General features: G+C 39.2%; 1 protein-coding gene and 1 long non-coding RNA gene across 2 annotated transcripts in view; one reads left to right on the forward strand and one right to left on the reverse strand.

The window, feature by feature from the left end:
- The window catches only part of LOC120409244 (SEC23 interacting protein), a 40,149-nt gene that overhangs the window by 2,506 nt on the left and 17,050 nt on the right, over positions 1-20,593 (forward strand). The window contains exons 2-12 of the mRNA XM_039546973.1: positions 7,531-8,069; positions 8,996-9,212; positions 11,978-12,171; positions 12,943-13,032; positions 14,337-14,457; positions 15,355-15,444; positions 16,106-16,247; positions 17,212-17,420; positions 18,119-18,237; positions 19,020-19,190; positions 19,532-19,627. Coding sequence (XP_039402907.1) covers positions 7,531-8,069; positions 8,996-9,212; positions 11,978-12,171; positions 12,943-13,032; positions 14,337-14,457; positions 15,355-15,444; positions 16,106-16,247; positions 17,212-17,420; positions 18,119-18,237; positions 19,020-19,190; positions 19,532-19,627 — 1,988 coding nt within the window. The remainder of the gene's footprint in view (positions 1-7,530; positions 8,070-8,995; positions 9,213-11,977; positions 12,172-12,942; positions 13,033-14,336; positions 14,458-15,354; positions 15,445-16,105; positions 16,248-17,211; positions 17,421-18,118; positions 18,238-19,019; positions 19,191-19,531; positions 19,628-20,593) is intronic.
- Positions 2,365-20,593, reverse strand: part of LOC120409246 — a 31,549-nt gene continuing 13,320 nt past the window's right edge. The window contains exons 2-3 of the long non-coding RNA XR_005601225.1: positions 6,943-7,018; positions 2,365-2,627 (exon numbers count right to left, since the gene is read on the reverse strand). This is a non-coding gene — a long non-coding RNA (uncharacterized LOC120409246). The remainder of the gene's footprint in view (positions 2,628-6,942; positions 7,019-20,593) is intronic.

Genomic DNA, 20,593 nt, shown 5'->3' on the forward strand with positions numbered 1-20,593 from the left:
CAATTAGTGAGGGACAATCTTCACTCATTGCTATATTTGCTTTCCACAAGCTACTCTTAGTATAACCTTCTATAAGTGATGTACCCAAATATTTAGATGCTAATACTTTAACTGTATTGCTGAATTTATTGATCTTAATTTGGGATACTGCAGATTACATACTATATGTATCTTATGACTTCCAAACCAAATTTTGTACTTTTGGACAATTTAAGCACTATACACAGATGTATAGACACTCCTTTCTTAACCTGTGTATTATATAATTTAAACATAAACTCTAATAATTTTTTTATATTGAAGAGGTCCACACCCTCTCAGCCATCATAAGGAGTTGTGTGAACAAACTGAGGATACAAACATTTCTAAGGTCCTGGTGCTCTAAGCATATCCATGTGGACAGGCTCTTGCATCTGTGCAATACTTATTGACTTCAGTGCAGCTACACAAAGTTTTCCTCTGAAGCACCAGCCGCTTTTGATATCCCAGTCGTGCAAGTAAATTTGCAGGTGGACCGCAAGCTACTGAACCACTTTGCCTAAAAGGGTAAGATTTTTGAAGCTCACCACCCAGGAATCTAACTAATAATGAGTTTCCAACCTACAAGCCTGATCAAAGATGCACTTTATATTTTGCTCTAAAAGTTGGTCAGACACAGATTTCCAGCTGGAATGAATTCCAAAGCAAGGAGTTACTAGTGAGGGTGCATATTATTGGCTGACTTCTGCATGCTCAACCTTGGGAATTGATGGATACTGCATTGCTGCCCTGCCTGCATGGACCCTGGAACCTATGCATAGTCCTGTTGACATCACAGGGTGTGACGAGTTCCCCCCAGGGTGCCACCTGGAACTGGGGTACCACTGAGCCCTCTGACCCACCAGCCTGGGCTCCCTCTCGCACTGTGCTGCTGTGACAAGCTGCAAAGCCCTCCAGGCTTGCACTTTCACCAGCATTCACACAGATAGGGACACACCCAGCTGCAGTCACGTGCAGGTTCTCTAACCACCAGCCTCCCAGTGCAGGACCCCAGAGCAGTACCGTCCTGCCGTGGACAAATCTGGCCAGTATATGGGTTTAACACCTGGTTCGCCTCTCCCTCAATGTGAAAAGGACCGTGCACATTTGTGGTAACCAAGCTGAGATTTTCCCCAGACACCTTAGTCAAACGCACACTGGTTTGGATTAAAAGATAAAATAAGTGTATTAACTACAAAAGGATAGATTTTAAGTGATTATAAGTGATCGCAAACAGATCAAAGCAGATTACCTAGTAAATAAACAAAACCACAAACTGAATTTAACATACTAGGTAGATAGGATATGAATCAACAAATTCTCACCCTGACTGATAAATAGTCTGGCAGGTTCTTAAGGCGCAAGCTGCCTTGGCTTTGCAGCTTGGGTTTCCCAGGTTTTCATACACAGGCTAGAAATCCCTTTAGGCTGGGACCATCACTTCCCCCAGTTCAGTCTTTGTTCCTCAGGTGTTTCCAGGTGTATTGTTGTAGGGAGAGGGTGGTACCATCATGATGTCATTTTCCCCCTTTTATATCTTCTTCCCCTTGCTGGAAAGCTCTTTTGCTGTGACCTGGGTCAAACGTTCCCAGTGTGTAGTGCTATCTCTGAGAAGTTTCTGTTGTACACAGTTCCTGGGGTAATCCTTATGCTTATGTGCATTTCCTCAATTAACTATAAACATTGTTTGGCCTTTTTACTGTTGTACTTGAAAAGCTGCTTGTGGGTGTTTTCAACCTCACAACATGTTTCAGTGACACATAACCTAGCTTATCTTCACATACTATGATAACACATACAATCCAACCTGATATTAATGTCTCGCAGATTAAGACTTTTAGAGTGATATGTCACAAGGCATACCTTGTGCAAAACATATCCTAATTATGTAACAGGGATGAATAAGGCTGTGCTGGGTTGTCACACAGGGATCCACGTACACAGAACAGCTTCCGAGTTAGAGCCTTAATTTTCACAGCAAGATATACGAGAGAGGAAACCTTTGAGGTCCTAAACCATCTAGGTTATTATAGTTGGTAATGAACTTCTGGAATTGCACTAAGTGAATTGACAGCTAATGCTGGAAGTAACATATTTTCATAAATCTATCACACCTTCAAAGGCCAGCAGTTGTGTTTTGTTGTCCACATCTGAGAGGAAAGGCTATACAGTAGAATCTCTATTTTTATGAGCAGCAGTCTTATGAATGACCAGTTATGCAGAGCATTTTCCCTCACAGGAAAAAAAAAAAGCATATAACAAAAGTGATATTGATTAAAAACAAGTCAACATCTCTTTTATGTTCCATTGCCTTTGATGCATTGGAAATCACTTCGTGGTGGTATGGAGGACAAGAAGAAAGCAATGCAGTGTGTGATACTGCAACTTTTAAACTGTGCCTGCTGTAATTCTGAGGTGTTAAATTTTATGAACTCCTCAATTAGTTTGTAAATAGGGATTCTTGGCCAGCTGCAGATAAAAGAATCTGTGTCTTCATTGGGAGCAGAGATGAGTTCAACAAGATCCCAAGATGGGGCAATTCTTTTGCTATTGTTGAGCAGATGGCCTTGGTTGAGGATGTGGCCATGGCTTCTGTTAAACAATGAAGACTGCAAATGAAAAGGAAATGTGTAGTTAATATGCAGTATAGTTTTATATAAAATATGTGAACAAAATTGAACCTGTGGTCAGTGCCTTTTTCTTTTAACATATTATTTGCATATTATATAAAATGCCAGCCTGTCTTTACACACCAATTTAGTGTTTAGTAAAGCTAAATGAAAACAATTTTTTGCTTAAAAAACCCCCAAACCTTCCACCAGGAACTTGTCTTTCTATGAAAGATGGGAAACGTGTTAGATCTCATCTACAGCGTTGTTTGGAAGGAATAATAGTCGGGTGTTTTACTTGTAGGTATTTGGTAAAAAGTTTGAAATGTCTTTGTCTTTTCTTCAATATCAGTAATTATTATAGTTCATAATAGTCTATATTTTACATGTGATAAGGCAGGGGTGGACAAGCTATGGCCCGCAAACTGTACAATGCGTCTCAGCCCTGCACTGGGTCAGGGCTGGACCATGTGGCTTGGCCCCGCTCCGGCTGGAGCACTGCGTCGGGGCCGCACCACACAGCTCAGCCCCGCTCTTGCCGGGGTGCTGGGTCAGGGCTGCACCACTCTTGAGATAAATGTTGCTCAGAGCCTGCATGCCTGAGCCTCTCCCTATGCCCCTGCCCCAGCCCTGATCCCCCTCCCGCTCTCCAAACCCCTCAATCCCAGCCTGGAGCACCCTCCTGCATCCCAAACCTCTGAGCCCCAGCCCCACCCCAGAGCCCGCACCCCCAGCTGGAACCTGCACCCCTGCCCCAGCCCTGATCCCCCTCCTGCCCTCCGAGCCCCTCGGTCCCAGTCCAGAACATCCTCCTACACCCCAAACTCCTCATCCCCAGAGTCCGCAGCCCCTCCTGCACCCCAACCCCAATTTTGTGAGCATTCATGGCCCACCATACAATTTCTGTTCCCTGATGTGGGCCTCAGGCCAAAAAGTTTGCCCACCCCTGTGATAAAGAATTCAAAATATAACCTAGAGATCAAAAATGTAGCGGTTATGGGAGTTTTCAAAGAAAAAGTTACACGTCTACAGACTGCACATAAATAGTGCTTATCTTGGTAATCATAGTTGAGTTCCTGGTTCCTTTTGGCTGGATTGGAAGTTAATATACTGAATCCACTTCATTGACAATGCTTGTAAAGTGCTAGAGGAAAACAGGAAATTACAGGCGAAATTTTCTAATCTGTACTAGTTACTGGGAAACTCATGGATTGAATTTTTCAATTTCATTTCTTTGCTAACAAACAGGGATAAAAATTCAAGAGTACAGCATAATAAAGGAGACAGACACACAAATTGAGGCAGAAGAGATGAAAAACAGAGGAGAAGAGGATGGAAAGAATAGAAAGGCATACTTGAAGGTGCCCTGCACCACTTTGTCCATTGAGATTTAGTGACGCTAAATGTAATGGTTAGGTTTAGTAACTAAGGGCCTGGATCTTTTGGTAAACTTCATTTGGCGTAAGTGGGTATTGTCTTATGGTTTGAGAGTAGTATATAAGCATAACTTCGTGACTTAACGCCTTAATTAAAAATGCAGTTTGGCCTTCGCCACATAGGGGTTGACATACTTGGTTGGTTTTTAATTCCATTTTGGAAGTGCATAATATAATGGACGAAGGTGAGAGAAACTCACAAATGCAGATGAAGTCGCCTGGAACCACAATACATAATGTCACTCTTGTATAAGGGGAAGAAACTCATTTCAGTACAGCCTACCTTAGTGATGGCAATTGGTTGTGTTACTGTGTAGTATATTTAAAAAAAAATTATTAGGGCAGCTGCCTTTGAGAACCAGTCTTTTCTCTTTGGATATCAGTGGATTCCCCTCCATTCCGTCAGTGCTCTGTCATATTGTGACCTATCTTGGCTGCAAATAGATCTGTTATTAGAGGTTGCAAACAGCTGCCGATATATGAGCTGCATTCTTGTCTATGGTTGAATGGAGCGGAAGCAAAAGTGGCCTTATGGAATGATTTTTCCTCATAGCCTGGGGGGTCATTTTTAGCTCCCAGTGTAACTTAGAACAGTCTCTTTGTTTCTCTAAATTGTGTTGGCTGCTAACAGCCTTCAAGGGGCTGTTCTACGAGCCAGGGATTGCTGAAGTGCAACAATGCTGAGACCATGCCCTAGATGTTCTCCACACATGTGAGGGCTAGCTAAGCTGGCTCTGAGGTGTCTGGTCTTCCCCTGTTTTGTGTTGCTGGAGCATTGCAAAGCAGGAGCTATGGGGGACGAAGGCCTTTGATTTATAATTGTTTTCAGTGTCCAAGTTATTATGTACTCACTGCAGGTGAAACTAACGTGATGCAGAGCATCAGCACAAGGTTCCATGCCACTTAAGCCTTCTGCTAGGGCTGCCCAGAGTGGGGGCTCCTGTACTCCCTTTGTAACATAGCACTCATTTCTGCACCAGTCTTGCATAGAAGGTTTAAACAGAACTGGGGCCCTCACTGCACTGCACTGATGGGGTGGAGAGACAGACCTGCATTCTGTCTCTGTGTTTGGGTGTGGTGGCGAGGAGATTTTGCTTCCCATCTTCTCAAACTCCCACATAAAACCAGATGGCTTAGGTGTTATGCAAATGCAGTCACGCACTGAATGACTTTTACTGGTGAGTTTTGTACACACTAACTTGTTATGTGGGAGCCCTTCAGGATTTGTATTTAAGGCAGGGACAGAATGAATTTCTGGCATGGCCTGTTCTAAGGGAATGTCCCTAAATGCTACTTTTGGAGTTGATCTTGAAACCCTACCAATGAGGGGAAAAAAGTGGCCTTTGGTTGAAGGTCAGTGCCATACAGTGAAGGAAAAGGCAACTAAATTAATTATTCTGTTTGCAGCAAGCATGGAGATAAGGAAGCTAGAGGCAAGATTTCACAGTCATACTTTATTCTCTAACTGGCTATTGTGAGGTTCCTTGTTCTTTCCTCAGAATTAACTGGCATTGGTCACTGTCAGAGATAAGATACTTGAATAAGTGGACCAACTGCCCTGATCTGGTATGGTGGTTACTGTGGTCTTTCACTGTAGGTTCTTTATATACTTACTTGTCTTATAAGTTTTATCTATCTGAGGCATGCTCACATTTATCCCTTGGGTACTTGCACAAAGCAGAGTGCATGGGGGCCCTGTCCCCGATGAGAAGCTGCCAGGATGCTGACGTTGATCAGCTGGGAAATGGGAAAAATCTAAAGATCAGATGGGGTATTGGCATGATCATTCTTCTGCAGAGTGGTGTTCTGCTTCATCTCTTAGTATTGTTGTACTGTTACTTTAAAGACTTTTGATATTTAAAAATCTAAAGTTTCTCTCACCTTCCCTAGCTATTGCATAGCTTAGTCCAAGGGCGAGTAGTACATTGCCATATCTCAGTGGCAAAGGGCATATCTGATGCATGGGCCTTCTTTTTTAAAATAATCAATATTTTTCTGTGGAAATTCGGAAAAGGCAAGGTCTGGATTTTTATTGGAATAGGGAGTTTTTAGTTGCAGATTGTGATGTCCAAAATCCAAAGTATAAGATACCAACTTATATAATATGTGTTAAAGAAATCAAGAAAAGTGTGCAAACAGCTAAGGAGCTACCATCAAAGGGGTTGCTCCCTACAGCCAATGAAGTAAAGGGTGTTTTTTTAAAAAAGTGTGTAGCATTTCAGAAGAGAACCACACACTATGCAATTGCTTTGGTGGGTTTAGCAGCCTTGCCTTTTCCAAAAAATCAGTCAGAGGCAAGCAAAGTCTGCAGCAGAGTAATGAATAAAGGTGGGAATAATCTTCTGGTCTGTAGTGCTACTTGAAAGAAAGTTGGGAGACTGGGAGGATTGAGTTCATCACCCCCCAGATTAGGCTATGACTACAGTAGTGTTACAGTTCTTTTTGTAATGAGGCTCTGGCATGTTCATTATGGCTAAATTGTATCTGTGCCATAATGTTTCACAAGACTACCCTACATTGACCTTTTTCCACATCCACAGCTACTTGGCTACATAATCAAGTTTGCATCCGTGCTTATGGGAAAGAATGGACTTGTGCTATGTGCACAGAGGCCAAGCAACACCATCAACATTATGTTGAAAGCTGGGAGGATGGAGGACTAGCCAATCAGTTATACAAGCTCTGTTAAGCAACTTGTCTAATGTAATAAAATAAATGTTATGACCTGGCTGCAGGAAAACAATTGGACATTGGTAGGGGCGTCATGCAATTAGCAGCAACTTCCATTAATCGAGTGTAAACTATGTTGTGGTGTGGACACTAAACATATTTAGAGCCAACCATGTCACTAATTGTTTAGAAACTTGTCTCAAAGTTACCTTGTTGACTTGTGGCAAGGGGGAGCTTTTGCCAAGCTGCTCCAAAATGTTCATGTACTTTTGAACCTGCTTCCCCCTGGAATACAATAAAGTTCGGAGTAAGTCATCCTTCCATGCACATCTGTTTATACTGGACTTTTCTTAGGAGGTGGAATGAGTTCAAATGGTCCTCTTTTTGCAGGTGGAGGAAAATAAAAGGGAGTGAAGTTTTTATGTCATTTTTTTTACTACTTGATTAAAATTTTTTGTATTGTGCAAGTACACCTGGGTTGGTATGATAAGCATGTTGTAAATAAGAGGAATTCAGATCTAAGGCTAACAAGCTAGGATTTTTAATTAACTCAGATTGCTTTGTGTGTTTCTAAAATGGACTATAAAATTAATCAAATGTTGTTGGAGATTTACTACCTTCTACTGCATGGCATGTTTAACCTTCATGAATGTGGTGCCTAAATTCTGCCAAAACACTTAAGATAAGCAAAATATTGGAAATAGTTTATATTGTTATGGAACAGTTTCTGACTATAGAGCAAATGATAAAATTCCTTAGAATATTTCCATTAACCATTGCTGTATGTTTCATTGCAGATGATTCCACAGACGTTGGAGAAGAAGACAGCTTCTTGGGTCAGACTTCTGCTACTCCTAATCCACCACAGACTTTTAGCTATTTCTCCCAGGTACCTACTAGCAATGATCCATTTGGAAGCATAGGACAGCCACCCTTAACAGCAGTGACACCACCTGTTGGGCCATCAGGCTTCTCCAAGGCTCTAACTTCTCTCCCACTCTTGCCTGGATCACAGGAGGGGCAGAATGCTTTTTCGGCAAGTGTTCCGAAGTCACAGTCATCTTTTAGTGTACCACCTACTTCCCTGGTGGGAATCAGTGCTTACCAGACTCCTCCAGAGAGTTGTCCCCCACTTGGAAACTTTTCTACTCCACCTCATGGAACATCGCAGCAAGGATATAACCCATATCGCCATACCACCTTAAGCAGTAGAGCTAATCCTTACATAACTCCACCGCAGCTGCAGCAGAGTCAGACACCAAGCCAGCTTGGTCAGACACCACCCTCTGTACCACCTATCCACATGTATCCGACCCCTCCAGGATCATTGTCACCGGTATGCGAATGATCTTTGATTTCTTGGTGTTAATATAGAATTATTTCAGATTGTTCTATTTTTCCCTAACCATAGTCTTAATTTTCTGTTTTAGTTCTGCTTCATGTTACCCTTTAACAGAGTAAGAGAATCTTGAGTCCTTTTGACCTCTGATATCAAAATGTCTTCACTGATCTAGGACCAGTGCTTTGGGAAAGTTTACTGATCTACTAAGTGACATCTTCAAAGCCACATGATTTTAACAGCTAGACTATGTAACAGATAAAATCCTGAATTCCGGGGTTTCATATGGTGAAAAGCATTAGTTTCTAGCTCTTGTGATTCTCAAGATAGCTTTTTTAAAAAATCCTTTGGTTTTGGAGGACAAGCTGGTAGTCAGAATGATTTCAGTTTTAAAGGGATGATGTTAGGTTAAACATATTTTACATAAATTTTCCTGCCTCTGTTGCTCACTAGGGAAAGAGGAATAGAAAGGTATGTGTCTATGAGTATATGTAGAGGTCATCAGAATCCACAACTCCTATGAAGTCTAAATCGAGTTTAGAGTCATAGTGCTTCTCAGAATCAGGACTTAAATTTCCTGAGTCACTGGGGTAAGGATCCACTTGTCCAGATTCATTTGCAGGATTGGGGACACAGATTGTGTGTTCTTTGAACCCAACAAGTACAATCCACTCACTGAAGTTAGCTGTGAACGCTTGCATTGGTGTATCCATGTCTAAGTGAGCAGCCAACACCAAACACCAACAGGTGGAGATCCTGTATATAAAAGTTGTATGCCAAAAATGTAATATTTTGGAAAGAGGGGAGCATGTGAGAATGACAAGTGAGAATAACCTCCTAAATGAAATATAAAATATATTCAATAAACATAATTTGAGACTGAGATACTTGAATCATCTGTAATAAAACTAGTGTATTTTCAGTTTCCTCATTCACAGCCGGCACTACCATCACCATCACAACCACTGCAAACTTCCAGACCAGCAGGTCCACTGGTGCAGGCGCCACCTGTTTTGCTACAGAACCAGTATGAACCAGTTCAGCCTCACTGGTTTTACTGCAAGGAGGTGGAATACAAGCAAATATGGATGCCATTCAGCATTCTAGATTCTGTAACACTAGAAGAAGTTTATAACTCTGGTAAGCAATGAAACTTTCTTTACATCTTATTCTTATATTGTGGCTGCTTGCCATTGAATGTGAAGATAGATGCAAGGGTTCCGCGGCTCATTTATAAAGATGAAGAAGGAATGCTGTGAGAATGTTGGGTATTGGCTTATATTGAGAAAATAAACTTGAACCAATCTTTTTTTTACTAATCCAGAGGTTTACTAGGTTGGATGTTTGCTACTTGGCATCATTACTATTGAGGCTTAGAGGTCTAATATATAAGTAACCATCCCACAATAACAAACTTGCTGTGCTGCATTTCTCTGTGATTGTATGCACTATATTTTTCTTAGCTCTGCCTTACATCTTCATTCTTGTGGGTGGGCAAAATATCAGTCTTTTTGGGTTGAAGATCAGGGTGGATTTGCTTTATTGTATATATTCATTCATTAGCCCGTTTGTTTATAAGTCGACCCCCCAAGATGGATAAGTAAAAATTGGAAAAACTGTATGACCTTTCATAAGCTGACCCTATATTTCAGGGGTTGGAAAACTTTGGCTCCCAGTGCATCAGGTTAAGCCGCCGGGTCGGGCTGTTTTGCTTACCTGGAGCGTTCACAGGCATGGAGCCCCTCAGCTTCCTGTGGCCACAGTTTGCCATTCCTAGCCAATGGGAGCTGGGGGAAGTGGCAAGTGGAAGTGACTGGGAACGACAACCGCGGCCACAGGGAGCTGAGGGGCTCCATGCCTGCAGACACTCCAGGTAAACAAAACAACCATGGATTGGATATTCAACTCAATAATTCCATAGAGTTTAAAATCATCAAATTTTGGTGTAGTCCCGTTTATAAGCCGACCCCCGCTCTTTGATGCGTAATTTTTTAACAAAAATATTCGGCTTATGAAAGAGTATATATGGTAAATCATTATTTAAATCACTAGTCAGGAAGACTCAATTTAATGATGGATTTCTACATAAAAGTGCATTCTTGTTGGTTGTTATAACCTTAATACATATTCTTCACAACTCAGAGATAGATGTAGGTTTCATTTTTAGAAGGTACACACTATACATTTTTTTTTAAAGTGATTTATTTTGAAAACTTTTCAGATTAGTTTTACAGCTATATCAGAAAATAAATGATTGTTTGGTTATTTTATTTACCAAAGGTAATTGAAGCAGATATTTATGAAGTTACTGGGAGGTGAACAATCTCCAATTCAACAGGTTAATCATTAATATTTGGAGGATTTTCTTGCCATGCTGTATTAGGAGGAGAACATCACCAGACAGACATTTAAATTGTTTTATTTAACTAAAAGAACAACGTTATGTATTTTGGATTTTTTCTTCAACAGCAAACACATAATATTTTAACAAAACAAGCATATGAATTTTTTAATTTAGTTAAACATTCAGGTTTTTTAAAATCAGTTTTGTTTTTAACAACTATTTTAGTTAAAAACAATTTTAAATGAAATATTTAAAAAAAACCACAAAAATTAAATAGACTGTCAGCCAGGTGAACATGAGAAACTTAAAATATTGGCTTCTGCAGCTAACTCAGTTGTCTTCACCTTCGTTTTCCTGTTTGTTCATAATCTAGAAGAGAAAAAACAAGCTTTCCTGCTTTTTCAGGCCCAAACGATTTCTCAATTTGGAATGAATTAGTCCAAAGGAAGAAAATATTCTTTCTACACTGGAAGAAGAAGCTACTGCTGTTAAGTGAGATTATCACTTTAACAGTCTCTGAATCCAAGTGCTTAAGTGACTTCCATCAGTTCATTGATGTGACTTTCCTTAAAACATCATCAATAAACATATAGTTCTTGAATGGTTCTTATTCCCAAACTGGATCTCTTTTACGGCCCACTGCCATTATAGGTTTTCCCTTTTAGTGAGAGAATGGTATGGTAGATCTCAAATCAATGAACGCTACACTCGGAAAGTTTCACTTTTGTTTCTACTGCCTGTCCCTCCCTTCTCACATTTATCTCCAGACTTCTTGTCCAGATCTATTCCGTCCCCAACAATCTTCTTTTCATTGAACTTTTTGAAACTTTGCACTTTGAGAGAGGTAAGGGATTGACTCTGTGCACACAAATTTGCAGATTTGTTATTTCTCACCTCTACGTATTATTTATTTAATTTATTTAAAAACATTTTTGCTGTTAACAAAAATGTTATCTTTGGAGACACAAATCCACAGGTTGAGAACTGCAAAACTAAGCATCTCTGATCAGGGACAGCTCTACAGTTTTCGCCGCCCCAAGCAGCGCGCCAAATTGCCGCCACGGGGGCAGTCCCTGTGCCCTTAGGGTGGCAGGCGCGTTTCCGCGGTGGCGGCAATTCGGTGGCAGCTTCTATGTTTAGCTGTCAGCGGCGGCTTCAGCTAAACATAGAAGCTGTCGGCGAATTGCCGCCGCCGCGGAAACGCGCCTGCCGCCCTAATGGCGCACGGACTGCCCCTGCAACTGGAGAAAGTGGCACACCACAGTATGTGTAAACAGGTCTTTCCCTACTAGTGTTTCATTAACATCCTTTGTTCAACGGAAAAAATAAGTACCTCCAAGCTGTCACTCCTGAAAATGTTTTCACTCCTTTATCTAAAAGTGTGGAGAGGTACATAAATTATAAGGAAAGAGATAAAGGCAGGGGTTTTGAACAGAGTTCAAAACAGCATAGGTTACTGTTTTAATTGGTTAATGTCAGTCAGGATGCTAATCACTTTCACAGCTTTAAAAGAGGAAAGCACACGTTACTATTGTGACAAAGCATGAATTTTGTATTCTAGTCCAACCTGATCCTGAGAGCGTGGTTTTGAGCACTGATGGGGGGCGCTATGATGTTTACCTGTATGACAGACTAAGAAAAGCTGTATATTGGGAAGAAGAGCCATCTGAAGTCAGACGATGTACATGGTTTTATAAGGGAGACAAAGATAGCAGGTTTATTCCTTATACTGAGGATTTCAGTGAGAAGCTAGAGGTCAGTATTACTTTTAAGTAAACATAACTAAGAACTTAACCTAACAATTCTGAGCTATTACTTCTCTTCTAGGAGAGCTTTTACATTCCTGGTTGAAATTGTATTACAGAAAGGGGCTAAATTAGTGTTTTCTAATGCACAGAGTGGGGCTTTGTAAGATACTTTAAGACTCACTTTTGTCCCCTTGTGCTTTTGACCTAAAATATATTTATGCATTTGCCAGATTATAACTTGAGTCACATTATAGTGCTGTATATCCTTATCATTTTCCCTACTGTAAATAAAATTATGCGAGTAGTGACCTAGCATATTCCAAATGCTTGTCAACCTGGTGCATTGGTGCAGTGTTTCTCAACCTTTTTGATACCAGGGACTAGCTTTCTGCTTTCCTAAACTGTGTCAGGGAGATCTCAGGAACGGGCACCAGTCCACAGACCAGTAATTGAAAAATACTGCATTAGTGCACACCAACTCGGTTGTAAATTCTGGTGGTGCACCAGCATATCATGCACTAAAAGTTTCCTAGTGCACATTGACATAGTGCTGTTTGAAACAGGATTACATCACCGTGCACTAGGGAACTTTTAGTGTGTGCCAGCGGGGTTTACACATCCAGGTCATGTGTGACACACTGGTGCACATGAGAATATACACCCCAGCTGGAGTGCCCTAGTGCATCACGTAGGCAAGCCCTAGCTTTTGAATTGGCATGTTACATGTAGTTAGTCTAAACAGACATACTGGTTTTACATAACTTGTCTATTGTTGCAGGCAGAATATAAAAAAGCTGTAACTACGAATCAGTGGCACCGGCGACTTGAATTTCCAAATGGGGAAACAATTGTTATGCATAATCCTAAGGTAATGCTAACTATCTGGTTTTTAGGTTTTTGCAGTGTAGCATGGAGTTGAGTGCTTTTATGTACAGCTAAAGCATAACTTGAATGCAAATTTAGCATGTGGAGTTTTAAAACTGCACTTATCCATTGCTTTGGTATGTGTACGTTCAAAATAATGTTTATAAACTCTCCTTACCTCAACAAACTATCAGAAATAATAAAAATCATCCTCTCTTCTAAAACCTGAGAGATTTTGCAATATAACCACAAAGTCAATACACTTGAGTGTTCTTAGGCTACTGGGGAGGTGGGACAACTTTTAAAGTCGAAGGCCTTTTGCTGTGAATACTTGCCAGCAGCTCCCTAGTGGTTAAATGAGGGATTGTCAGCTCAGCTGACCATGGCTATTGTGGTATCATGTGAGGAGATAGTCAATAGATTTTAAGGCCAGAAGGGACCACTGTCATCATGTACTTTGAACTCCTGCATAACACAGGCTAGAAGAAGAGCTCTGTGTGAACTTGTAAGCTTGTCTTTCTCATCAGCAGAAGTTGGTCCAATAAAAGATATTATCTCACCCACCATGTCTCTCTAATATCCTGGGATCAACACGGCTACAACACTGCATATAACACAAGCTATGACGTTTCAGCTAGTAAATCCTTCAGTTAGGCAGCACTCAAACCGTTATGGGCTGTTTAGTTTAAAACCTGTACCTTAAATTGCACCAAACCAGTGTAGATTGTGGAATGCAGGTGTAACATGCTTCTAGCTGAAAATTCAGGTAAGTAGGCAGATGGCTGAATTCTGTGCTAGCTGAGGTTTCTGAATTGACTTAAGATATTGCCCCATGTGAAAAAAGTATATATAATGTTGTCACTTTGAGACTGATTTACTGTCAGGAGACAGATCTGACAAAAAAATATCTAACCTGCTATAACCAAGTGTGGACATGACGAAGTATGAAAGGTACTCTTGGGCATTGCAAACCTGAACCAATCAGCAGGCCAACTTCCCCCAGTTATGGAAGACAACTTGGCAAAGGTTACTTTGTCTAGTTACTTCCCCCAAACCAACAAGAATTACTTAAGTCTTGTTTTAGTTTAGTTTTAGTTGGCTAGCCACTCACCCAATAAAGCATAGAAATAATAGTAGCCAAGAGCAGAAAATGTATTGGAGTCAGTCACAAGAGATACATTTAGTGAATGAGAAGAGGTATATTAAAACATACAGTACCTTCGTACATTCCAAGGCCAGAATTTTCAGATAAACAGACTAGAAAATGAGTTTTCCTTGTTTAAAGTTAGACGATATATTTCTTTTCAGGTTATAGTTCAGTTCCAACCTTCTGCAGTACCAGATGAATGGGGGACCACACAAGATGGTCAGACAAGGCCAAGGGTGGTAAAGCGTGGCATTGATGATGATCATGATGAAATTCCTGATGGTATGTGACAGGGCACATGTGGACTGCAGTGGGAGAGTCCTCCAGAGTCCCTCTTTTTTTTTTTTTGCCTGTGGTTTATAAATCAGATTGATCAAAGCTTTGCAAAACAATCGCTCTCTGCCCCAATATATTTGTCAGGCAGACAGTGTTTCCAGGAGAGTTCCATTCTTACAACCAAGAGGCAAGCAAGTGTTATCAGTGCAACCATCATTGCATATTATTGGAGAACATTGTTTGCTTTTGTAAGGGTCAGTCAGTTGCTCCTTGCCTACAAATAAATCTTCCATTTTCACAGTTAAATCGGCTTCCTAAATCTGCCTCTGGGATTTTTAGGCTACTCCGTCCCATAATTCTGAAAAGTTTTTTGAAAATTAACAGTACTTAGTTTTCTGCTAATAGATGTAGACAGTGTGAGAATATAATCTGACTAGTAGTGTTGTGCTAATTGTATAAATCTTAGACTGCTTTGTCTGAAACTACAGCTTTTCCTTCACATTTGAACAAAAGACCCAGCATGGTCATCAGTTTGAGGTGCTTGAATTGCTTTTAAGTGTTCACTTTTTTGAACTTGCACTGTACTTCCATAGATGGGCAGGCTCTGAGGCAGTTTATATATATATATAAACTGTGTAATTCCACACTTTCTTGCATGTGGAATGACACTGGCATTGTAGTAAATAATATAGACAGGAAACGTTAAGTAAAATTGGAATGGTGGCAAGAAATGGATTTTCTTAATTATAAAAGAAAATTTGTAGGTGAAATTGTATCCTGGCCCACATTATTACTGTCCTGTCCTAAACCCCTAAATACTTGTTATATAAAACTACATGACTAAACTGCCTCACTGTGAGCATAATCAGATACTAATACTATTTGTTCTTTTGCTTTTTATAGGGGAGATGTCTCAAATAGACCATTTAGTATTCATGGTTCATGGCATAGGTCCTGTGTGTGATTTACGATTTAGAAGCATTGTTGAATGTGGTAAGTCTTTAATCATAGATTTATTCTTAAGTATTTAAACTTGGGTTATAGTTCTCTTCATTAATTGAATTCTTTAATGTGGTATAGACAGTTTTTATGTTGCTTTTGAATTGTTATTTGAACGATGTGTTAATTTTAAGAACTGCAAATATTTCCTTATTTTGAGAAAGAAGCCAAAAAATGGAAAATAGTATTGGTTTTTCCTCTCAACAGTCATTGATAATTTTAGCTATTGCTATGAGTCCCTCAACACTAAACTCATATTTTTATAAGTTCCTGTATAACTATTGAAACAACTTAAACATTTAGGGTAAGACTTTTGCCTAATAAATTTATATGCCGTATTTATTCTAATCAAAACAAAAAACACCCCACAAAAATATATTTGATCATGGAACTAAATATGGTTTTACTTAGGGATACACTAAATACAACCTTGAACTAGATATTTAACTATTTCCTGACAGTTTTCTTATACCTACATAAGCAGTTTTTTTGTGAAATGTTGTAACTCTTTAAGAAAAATGATTAAATGGGGAAAGAGAACTTTAAAAATGTTCAGTATAGTTGAGAAACGTATTTGAAATCATGTGTTAGGCCTTTGTTTGATTAACATTAATATCTGATTTCCATTACTTCCCTCCCACCACCACCCCCCAAGTTGATGATTTTAGGACCGTGTCTCTGAAACTGTTGCAGACTCATTTTAAGAAGTCTTTAGAGGAACTTAAAGTGAGCAGAGTTGAATTCCTACCGGTTCACTGGCATAGCTCTCTACATGGGGATGCGACAGGTGTAGACAGGTCTGTATACAGTACGGTACCACTATGCACAGCATCTCTCATACAAATTGCATAATCCAGTACTTAATAGAGTTAAGGAAAATGAATGAGAAATTACTACATACCATAAAGGCAAGGTAGATAAACATGGTCTGATAACAATAGAATGATTCTTCTGTAATGTTTTAGTTGAGAAGTTTCTAAACAGTGGGTGATAGAACAAACTGGATGATCACATAGTGCTGACTTCCCTTATTTCCAGCTGCTAGACTTCATTAAGAGATAATAGATTAAATATTTTCCTGACGTTTCTTTTCCACATAAGCAATTGTGTTAGTTGTTGTTAGAGATGTTACATGATCACAAATAGGAGGGAAGATAATGAATAAATTATCTTTCACTCATCATTTCTACAGCTGAGTGCGGTAAAGAGGGCTAATATGTATTGTCTTTTCAAATATTAACTTCTCCTCTTGTCACTGCTTGTCCTTCATTTGTAGCCTCCCTATTTGTAGTCCCATTCTTATTGTCTCTTCCCTCCCTGTTTGCTGTATTCTCTTTCCTTTCTGGTGCAGGCTGTCAGGAGGCTGTACTTCATTTCACCTCCTATTTTTATACACAGTCGTTTCTCCCCATCCCCACACCCTTGGCAACAGGGCAAAACTATAATGAAGTAATATCACAGGTTTTCCCTTAAACCTATACATGGCATAAAAGGTTGAGAGACATATAAGTTCCTTAACGTCGAAATAAATACACTAACAATTTAAAGAGAAGGTATTGGCACTAATGTATGAGTTTGATATGAGACCAGAAAGTTTTACTTTGGTTTGAGCAGTGTGGAGAACATGACTGCTATGGTTAGGGTACTCTGAATTAATTGCCAGATGGTTAAACCTTCAAAACTACGGAAAAATGGAATTGCAAAGCTCTTATAAAGACTTTTAAAATAATCATTCTACATCTAAAATTTTTGCACCACCAGGAATATTAAAAAAATCACTTTGCCAAGCATTGGACGTCTGCGGCACTTCACCAATGAGACCTTGCTTGATATACTGTTTTACAACAGCCCAACCTACTGTCAGACCATTGTGGATAAAGTAGGCCTGGAAATGAACCGCCTACATGCACTTTTCATGAGTCGCAACCCAGACTTTAAAGGAGGAGTCTCTGTTGCTGGGCACAGTTTAGGTAATCTACTAATATATCTGTTTACTTTCTGGGACAAAATAGCGTTGCTAGGTAGAGAAAAATGCAAACTACGTTTAAACATGGGGAAAGCTGGCCTGATAGACTCTAATGGTTTTCTGGAGTGGTGTTGGCTACTCATGCAAAATGTCAATATAGTCAGGTTAATACTCAATTCTTAAGAGGCATTATGTTCTAGAGGTTAGAGCATAGAGATGGGAGTCAAAAGACTTGGATTCTAGTCTAGTCTTAAAAAAGCAATTTGACATATGACAATGGGTTAGTCATTTATCTTCCGTGCCTGCTTTCCCCAGTTGTAAAATGGGGATAATACTATCCTACTATGCGTGCCTTATGGGTATTATGAAGCTATGAATTCCTGGCTGTGTTGTCTGGGCTCTGCTTCTCCAGTCCTGCGTCTAGGAAGAGTCCATAACCTGAGGTAATGAGTAAAGGTGATGTTGGCTATTGTAAGTGCTGATCAAGTGAACCAGCTTTAAGCAAGTCCTGTACGCTAGGAATTCTCACATAAGTGTACTATCTGAACATTGTTTCTTTTTGTTTTTTAATTTTTCTGTAAAATTATGTAAGTGAACTTTCTTGCGCCCTACCTCCAGCCACTGCCATCCCCAAGAAGTCCTATTTAAGATTTTTGGATCAAGAAAACTGGAATATTTACTCAAAACAATTTATATCTCCAGGTGCCTTAATTTTATTTGACATATTGTCCAACCAGAAAGACTTGACTTCATCAGGAAACTCTGGACCTCCCACTGCTGCTAATGGGCTTGTGAATGATTCGGTTGTTCGTGACAAGCAGGTATTACTTGCATACCTGAATTTTGAGGTGAATTCACTCTGATGGTTTTTTGGAGATGTTTCTCAAGCTGTCAGAACTTTTATCAGTTTAACACAGTACCTGATGTGATAGTAAATTTTAATTGACTAATGGAAAAATGCAATCTAAGAATAGTCAGTCTATGTGTGTCTGTAGTCTCTATATTTGAGGTTTCTTGTACCTTATAAATTTAAAGGTCTGTGGAGGTTCTGTCTAGTGGATTTAAGCATTGGGCCAAGACCCAGAAACTTTTAAGTTCTAAACATTGGCTCTGTTACAGATTCTATGGCATTGAGCAAGTAGGGAAAGTGAGGTAAAGCTGTCTGCAAAAGAGAAGTAAAATAGTGGCTTGAAGAACTTTTTGTGAGTAATGATGGATGTACATGAGGAGGAGTCCGGTTACTTTAGTTCTCAGGTCTCAGATTGAGAGTGAGGGCAGGTAGATTTTTTTTTTTTTTTTTTTGGTAAACCTTAAGGGCATTTGATGTGTAAACCTTGGAGATTCAAAACTCCTGGAACCCCATTGTCACTTTTAGTCTCCCTTTAAATATTTTCATTTAGGATCAGTCCATTCTTATTAGTTGAAAATTTGATGTTGATATTTAATATTTGTTTTCTTTAAAACCCTGAGGCTAGGATGATTAAAAATGCTCAGATGTTACTGATATTTTAAAAATACGGTTTAGCATATATTTGTTCACTGAAGCTTGCTATTAACTCCTCACTTTGTCAATCTCATTGTGCTGCTTTAATCTTCTCTCAAGGTGACAGAGAATACCAACTCCTTGGCGCCCATGATTACTCCTTCTGGTGAGGAGCCCTGTGACCCTGATGTAGAGGATGAAGTTCCAACCTTACAAAAGGCTCTGGAAATGCTCAGTGTCTCAGAATATATCGACACATTTGAAAAGGAGAGAATTGATATGGAATCTCTGGTACATTTAACAGTTTAAGTTGACATTGGGAGCCAGACAATCTTTTTTGCTTTAGAGATTAGTCTAAATAGCTTTTTTAAAAATTGAAACTTTAATTGTATGTCTTGTATACTTAAGATTAAATATTATGTGAATCCATAACACTTCCAGTTAAGTAGGTTGGTCTCCTGTTATGTATGTTTGTTGTTGTCCTACACTCTCTTTGATCTTTATTTAATTCTGTGTAAATCTTAATCTGCACTATTTGAGTTTACTTCACTAATTTTTAAGACATATTTTCTGTAAGTCACTAAGAAGTAAAAAGTGCGCGCTCTCTCTCTCTCTATTTTTTTTTTTTCCAGCTGATGTGTACAGTTGATGACCTGAAGGAAATGGGTATACCTCTTGGACCAAGAAAGAAAATTGCCAGCTTTGTAAAAGACAGAGCAGCCAAACAGGTAAATGTGCATGGTTTTATAATGCATTTATATTGGCATTACTTAACGTTATTTGTTTTTCTACTATTACGTACCATTCTCTACTGTTATGTAATGGCCCAAATGATTTCAATACTTCTCTATATAGCGTGCATAAAATTGCCACATCAGAGATTGTCAGAAGCTCTCTGCATATAGAAGGGTTATGCAGCATGTCACTAAAAACAGTCTTCTGCTTCAACTATTAAATACCTAAAAGCTATGTGAAGGACATTGTGGGCAATATTAATGAACCTTTCACTGCAATACTGCATAGTATAAAACCAGTCTCTGCTTTAAAACTGCTTAACTCAGTAGGTATGACAATTTTTTTTTAATTCCATACTTCACGCAGGTATAGTAACTTTCTTTCCAAAGGTACTATGCTAGGCAAAGTTAGAGCCAAACAATATTTTTTTAGGGCTGTCGATTAATCACAATTAACTCACATGATTAACTAAAAAAAAAAATTGCGATTTTAAAAAATTGTTGCAATTAATTGCAGTTTTAATCGCATTGTTAAACAATAGAATACCCATTGAAATTTATTGAATATTTTTGGGTGTTGTTCTACATTTTCAAATATATTGATTTCAATTACAGCACAGAATACAAAGTGTACAGTGCTCACTTTGTATTATTTTTTATTGCAGATATTTGCACTGTAAAAATGATAAAAGAAATAGTATTTTTCAGTTCACCTCATATAAGTACTGTAGTGCAATCTCTTTATCATGAAAGTGCAATTTACAAATGTAGATTTTTCTTTGTTACATAACTGCACTCAAAAACAAAACAATGTAAAATGTTAGAGCCTACAAGTCCACTCAGTCCTACTTCTTGTTCAGCCAATTGCTAAGACAAACAAGTTTGTTTGCATTTATGAGTGATAATGCTACCCTGCTTCGTATTTATAGTGTCACCTGAAAGAAAGAACAGGTGTTCTTA

The sequence above is a fragment of the Mauremys reevesii genome, linkage group 7 (genome assembly GCF_016161935.1).
Source record: "Mauremys reevesii isolate NIE-2019 linkage group 7, ASM1616193v1, whole genome shotgun sequence".
In the NCBI taxonomy this organism is placed as follows: domain Eukaryota; kingdom Metazoa; phylum Chordata; order Testudines; family Geoemydidae; genus Mauremys; species Mauremys reevesii.